General features: G+C 33.9%; 1 protein-coding gene across 1 annotated transcript in view; it reads left to right on the forward strand.

The window, feature by feature from the left end:
• The window catches only part of LOC127839050 (uncharacterized), a 28,480-nt gene extending 25,708 nt beyond the window's left edge, over positions 1-2,772 (forward strand). Inside the window, exons 19-21 of the mRNA XM_052367210.1 lie at positions 578-682; positions 1,761-2,023; positions 2,515-2,772. Of these exons, the coding sequence (XP_052223170.1) occupies positions 578-682; positions 1,761-2,023; positions 2,515-2,649 (503 nt within the window). The 3' untranslated portion in view covers positions 2,650-2,772. The remainder of the gene's footprint in view (positions 1-577; positions 683-1,760; positions 2,024-2,514) is intronic.
• Positions 2,773-7,655: the final 4,883 nt, after the last annotated feature.

The raw sequence follows: 7,655 nt of genomic DNA on the forward strand, positions 1-7,655 counted from the left end.
AAAGAAAATGACACCGTGTTCGGTTTCCTCACACGTTAAAAATATGAAAGATGTTAACAAGAGAAAGCCGTGGTGGCAAGATGTTGAGGGTCTAACAAATTGACATAATTATCCAAGCAATTACTGTCTCTCTGCAGCTTAAAAAACCTCTACCAACACAAATTTGATCATTTCATTTTCATTATTCTCGTCATTTATCACCATTCATACACATTATTTAATGCTTGTAAATAGTGTACACGTGTAAAAACTCAACTGTACTTTATTGTACACGAGGAATCAGCAGCTTATTCAGTTCACAAACAAAAGGCAAGCAAATGATCGGATGGAGAGCACAACATAAACGTTAATTTAATTAAAATATAATAAAATAATTTTCAGACCCGTATGCTAAATGTACATGTATATATATATATATATATATATATATATATATATATATATATATATATATATATATATATATATATATATATATATATATCGTCACCGTAGTTTAGGAACTGTTTACATACTTAAATTACAAACTCCTGTTATTTATTTCTTGAACTGAATAGACTTAGGTGGTCTTTTACAGACGTGAACCACAGTTGTGATTTCGATGCCAACTCCATTTGCGGTTGGCATAATTTGAATATCGACGACAAATACGATTGGCTAATCAACACAACGGGCCACCAAAGTAGGTGAAGGGTGCGTCCAATTCGTGGGCCTTATTTTTACAGTTTGCCACCTCCAGAAAAAAGGCAATTTCCAATAGGATTGGCAGATTAACTGTAATGGGTGTTTCGTATTAGACTTTTATCAGAATGTCGTGGGCAAATGAGCACGAAGTAATGATATGAAACTTCGGTAACGATACCCTTTCAAATATGATATCACCCCATACGATGTTATATAATGTAACCATATACAAATATGTCGAGAAACATTCCATAAACGATGGAGTCCATAATGAGACCGAAGTTGTATGCATGAACAGTAGAGGAAAATATAATGTTTATTAAAAGAAAACATGTAATGCATTTGGAATGTCGATATAGAAAACATTGTGCGACATATGTTATGCATTTATCGCTTTTTTGCAACAAAGTACATACAGCCGCCCTCTTTTAAGATAGTAATACAACAAACAATGAAGCTCTAGAAACTAAATCAGGACACAAAATCGTGCTCTTATGATATACGTTTATATCAGAACATAGTACCCTTGACCATTTAGATACATATTTTTACGCATGTGTTGTCCATCAGAAAGTTAAATTTAATTTAAGACCTTTCTGACTAAATTCAAGTTTTAAAGGCTCATTTCCAACGCTTAGTTACTAATGAGCAGCAAACGGCATAATACCTGAACAGACTGCGAGTGACTCGCAGGCTGTTCTGGTTTTATGCTGGTTGCACAAGCCATTTTCACTTTGCTTTTATTGGGGTTAAAACTGTGATCACATCCTTGGAACGGTTAATGTAAAGCACTTGGATTTTATACGGATTTTCGGGCTAGCCGAACCTTACACTTACCCCATAATAAATACAAATTAAAATGCGCCTATGCAGCCAGAAAGTGGTAACATGAATGCCAAAACGTGACGCGCGGAACCATGATTTTACATTTTACTGTCCATGTGTCGTCAATATTTAAAATATATTTAAACGAGTATGGGATATGTTTGGAAGTTATGAGTTTACATCTTCTTGAACACGTGTAGGTATGGGGGCAATTTTGAAGTATTATTACAGTACATATATGAAATTTTCAGATGGCAGTTTATACATCAATGCAACCGATTTGTCTGGCCACAGAGCTTTGTTACAAAGCAAGGTCATTGAAGTGAACGCAAATTCCACCGACTTTTGCCTGAAATTTGATTACAAAGTTGACGGTCCGAATGGTGGGAACCTGAACGTATACGTGAAGCACGTGCAAGGATTCATGCCGTACCATATATGGTCTAGAGGCAGACAGCAAGACTCCGAATGGAACACAGCCCAAGTAGCCTTCAGTTCTGCGGACAACTTTGTGGTGAGTTACTATGAATGTTGTAGCATTTTTATGAGGATTATTCGAATACGAACGAGAGGAATTTCATCAGCAAAAATCAACCAGATGGCTTTTTTTGGAAGGTGTTATGTCCGGGGTTTCCTTCCCATGGCTAGGTTTAAGTTTAAAAGGTTTCATTTCCAACCCTTAGATACTGATGAGCAGCAAACAGCATAAAACTTGAACAGACTGCGAGTTACTAGCAGGCTGTTATGGTTTCATGCTGGTGCACATAGCCATTTTCAATTTGCTTCTGATTGGGAAATGGTTAAAATGCATAGGTCATTTCTGTGAAGATACAAAAACTCAACATATGTTTCATAACCAAGACTTTAATCAGCGCTGGAATTGTGTATGTAATCATCTTAGATGTGAAAGTATTGATCCTTTAGAATTAGTATATTGTTTATTATTGATTAAAAAAATTGGTTTGTTAATGAAGACAAAATGTTTCTCGTACAAAATATCTGCAGATTATTTTCGAGGGATACGTCGGTAACCATGGCAACAACAATCTCGGTCTGGATTCTATCATAGTCACCGATGAGAAACACTGCCCCACCCTCCCACCAGATGCGACATCCCACACACCGACAATTATTGGGTAATTCGAGCCGAAGTCTTTTGCAGGGAGGGGTCATACCATTCTATTTCCGTTTAGTTAATTTCAAAATGAACATTTTGGCAATGTGTGGATAGAATGAGCAAATACAGTTTATATAACATAATAACAGAGTTACGTCGTTTACACTGGTAAATTACAACGTGCAGGAGGACAAGGTGATAACATAAAACATTCATAATTATATATTCACTAAACTTTGTTATGTTTAATAATTATTTGGACCAAATTTACGAATAATAAGGTGTTTGCTTGTAAGAGATCAACATTTATTTTAACTCTGATTACTGAGATCTTTGTTAATCTGGTATAGTGTACCCATGTTTCATCGATTTACCACGGTTGTGTATTTTAACCATTGTTCACACTAAGGCCACATCCCTCATATGTATCATGCGGTTTTCCACGTGTGCAAAGGTGTAGTAAATAGGGGATTTGATCATTTAAATCACGTGTATTGTAAATTAAAGGACATACTTAACAGCTTCTTTTGTACGAGCATAGTTCATTTAACCGTATGTTTGTCAATATTTGCTTTTATGTGGTAAAACAGTACGTAATAAAGAAAATTGTTAGTGACCGATGATTATTATAGAATTAGTCAATTAAAGCATCATAGTGTTAACAAAAGACCGAAATGATGCCAGTACTTTAAGATTTACAACTTATTATATTAATGACAGACAGACGGACAGACACAGTAAGAATTTCTTTCGAAATACCATACTTATTAGTTTTAGCTGTGTTAAAATGTTAACCCCAAGAATTGCAGTATACATACAATATATCTGAATGTAACAGGACTTTAGCAGGTTACTTACCTAAAATGGCCATGTCGTCAGCAAATAATAGTAAAATCATCATAATATCATCTATACTCAAACCAGAGCTAATGTTATCTTGTAGATACAATTCAATGTCTTCAACAAATAAAGAAAACAAACTCGACGACATTACTTTCACTTGCTTCAGCCGAACAACATAACCAAAATAATCTGAATAAGATGAATAAGGTTTAACACGCGACTTAACATTCGCATACACATCCTTGGCTCTTCTAAGCAATTTACCTTGTATGCCAGACTGAACATTTTCGACCATAATGCGGCATGTACTATCAAAACATTTTAACATATCGACGTATATACTATACAGACGTTTATTTTCATTTCATAATTTTGAACAAGCGACATCAAGATGTACACAGCATCAACAGTTGAATAATCTTTCCTAAATCCGAACTGCGCATCCAAAATAATAGTGTTTTTATTGCAAAAAGTTTCAACGCGCTTGTTTAGATTCGTAGTAAATACTTTTGAAAAGCAACATACTAAAAATATCTCTATAGTTGTTTACTTCATTAACAGCACCATTTTATGCAAAGGGATTATAAGACCTTCTTACTTTAAACTGTTATAATAACAACTCAATGATGCTTGTGCACATCCCATATGCTGCTTTTAATTTACATTTCGAAAAAGTACTTTTTAAATGAATCATATGTATTAAACATGGATACTGATCTCTACATTCATGTTTTAAGACATAATTTGATATATTAATCAAGTAACGAATACTTCATGCAACTAAGAATGAGTAAATATTAGTAATAACTGTTTTATAACCGTTCAAGTGCGAAGGCCATGAATAGGTTTTTTATATTTTATAGGCAATATGTTTTTTGTCTAACATAAATAAAATACCAGTTAATATTAACATGAATTCATCCTTTGATTTTTTTAGTTACATTATCCCTACATATTTACATTACAAAAATCATGATTATCTTAAAACTAGTATAATTGGAATATCTGTCACGTGGTAACAATGAGTGCGAATGTATGTTTGGCAGACTAACGAGTGAGAAAAAAATGCAATTCATAAAACAATTAGCCCGGTAATAAGTACAATTATTCTAGATATAATTTGACATACACATATTAACAATCCGGTATTCGAATTATGCATTTGTGTTGGAAACATATTGTTTCATTGATTTTCATAAATAAACAATTAGATGAAACGATACAGGGATACGTATAGTAATATTAGATGAAACGATACAGGGATACGTATAGTAATATTAGATGAAACGATACAGGGATACGTATAGTAATATTAGATGAAACGATACAGGGATACGTATAGTAATATTAGATGAAACGATACAGGGATACGTATAGTAATATTAGATGAAACGATACAGGGATACGTATAGTAATATTAGATGAAACGATACAGGGATACGTATAGTAATATTAGATGAAACGATACAGGGATACGTATAGTAATATTAGATGAAACGATACAGGGATACGTATAGTAATATTAGATGAAACGATACAGGGATACGTATAGTAATATTAGATGAAACGATACAGGGATACGTATAGTAATATTTCAGATCCAAACGATACAGGGATACGTATAGTAATATTTCAGATCCAAACGATACAGGGATACGTATAGTAATATTTCAGATCCAAACGATACAGGGATACGTATAGTAATATTTCAGATCCAAACGATACAGGGATACGTATAGTAATATTTCAGATCCAAACGATACAGGGATACGTATAGTAATATTTCAGATCCAAACGATACAGGGATACGTATAGTAATATTTCAGATCCAAACGATACAGGGATACGTATAGTAATATTTCAGATCCAAACGATACAGGGATACGTATAGTAATATTTCAGATCCAAACGATACAGGGATACGTATAGTAATATTTCAGATCCAAACGATACAGGGATACGTATAGTAATATTTCAGATCGAAACTATGAAACTTGTGTGACTTTAACTCTTTGCATGCTGGGAAATTTGTCGTCTGCTAAAATGTCGTCTGTTGAATTTCTAAAATTAGCATTTTCTTCGAATTTTTTTCAAAGAATACTATCAGAATAGCAAACAGTTTGGATCCAGATGAGACGCCACGTTCTGTGGCGTCTCATCTGGATCCAAACTGTTTGCAAAGGCCTTTAAAATTCAGCTCCAGCGCTTTAAGGGTTAATTAGGTGAAATCGTATTTTAGAAAAATAATGACAAACCTTTTTTAAATGACTACTGTTCCATTGCCGTTTTTTATCTGTGAAATAATGTTGCCATCAATGTAACAATATGATTTTTTTTTTAATTGGAACCAGGAAGCGCACCAGTGCAGCGCGGCCATTGGTGTTTATTGTGAACCATCTGAACAAAATACATAATTATCCGTCTGTTAATTGTTTCACGAAACTCATTAATGTCATTTGACATATGATATAATGCAATCAAATTATAACGATGTCTTTAAAAAGAAATTATTTGCTACGTAATGTAACAAAATCCTTAAATAAACAAAACCTTCGTCTCATACAAATAGAAGTCCATTTTCGGGTTAATGTTGTTGAAAACAAACCGAATATCCATACATTTATTGCGGTTGTATTAGTTTTACTTTCAATAAAATCTGTAACCTTTATAAACTTAACACATTCATATACTGTCAATAAAATGAGTTTCGGAAACGTATATTAAGCATTTTTTTATGCATTGAAGTATATTAAAAATCGAAATGACACACTGGCGAACCGACAGACGGAAACAACGGAAATAATGTGCATATTCCCTATATGCACATACTTAGTCTCATCAACTAAGTTTACGTACTTTTTTATTCATCGCTAGAACCATATTTTAGTTTTTAAATATGTTTGTTACCATTCCAACGGTAACCATAGCAACCACATTTTTTCAAAAATAAACATTGAAATAACATGCATTTTCCCCATATCAGAGGGGGTAATCATGTGACAGTCAAGATGGCGACGTCCATGCCGAGGCAGATATTTTTCGACGTTTTATACTATTTATTGCTTGTATTATTAGTTTAATGCCGATCACTTTCGACGCAATATCAGCAAGAAAGTTACTGTCGTTGATTTCGCATTAATATTCGCTCCATATATCGATCCACTCGCTGCGAAATTTCCTAGCGGGACAACCTAATTACAGCTCCACTAAGAACATTTGCGGGGAGTAAAGTCGAGATATAAAGCGAATTTAATACAAAACACACGCTAATCACCTTTCTACTGATATTGCTGGAAAATGAGCTATTTTAAATTCAACACAATTGATAAATGGTATACAACGGCAAAAATTAACCGTCTTGTCTCGCTACATACTAAATCACCGATTATCAACAGACCTTTTAGAAAATATAATCGCATTTATCTGTTGCTGTATAAAGTTATGTGTATAAGCCCATCTGAGCACAACGTGCTCATGGTGATCTACTGTTATATTCCGTAATGTCCTTCGTCTGGGCATGACGTGCGAGTGGCCGTGAAACTTATTTCTTCAAAAGACAACTCCTTCTCAACCGTAAGACAGATTTGCAACAAAACGTAATACAACTGTTCAAGAATGGGGCATCTATAAAAACAATCGACCTGTAACTTTGATTAATTCAGTCACGGGGACACACATGGAGGGCAGAATGAAGTTGAATCCTCTCATCGTAATGCTAACATTTGTTTTGTAGTGTAACCTCGTATTTAAGTCCTCTAACATGTTTGTTCAAATATGCCCCTCGGACATAGCTGTACCCTCCCTTGGAGTTCACCAGTTGAACAAAGTTTTTGTCGTGCATAATTCGGAGCTTCGATAGAAATAAAATTATTGTAATCGCTTCGACATTCGATTTCGTAAATTGTGTTTTTGTTGACAGTGTTTAGCATCCGATACAAACGTTTACAAAAAGTGTGATTTTAAATCAATATAGATAAACGAATGGAATAACCGACAATTCAATTAGAAATCTTTGTTATTTTAGTGTTATATGTACCGGATTTAAGTTGTCATCGAGGTATGTGTGTCTTTTACTACAAATTTTGCTATTTGACGAATCTTGTTAAAGCACACATAGAGGCATCAATTTAATGTGCAGATGAGTTTTAGTTTCAATTGATATTTGTATTATCCAAATTGTGTGCTA

Source organism: Dreissena polymorpha, chromosome 7 (assembly GCF_020536995.1).
Source record: "Dreissena polymorpha isolate Duluth1 chromosome 7, UMN_Dpol_1.0, whole genome shotgun sequence".
Taxonomy (NCBI): domain Eukaryota; kingdom Metazoa; phylum Mollusca; class Bivalvia; order Myida; family Dreissenidae; genus Dreissena; species Dreissena polymorpha.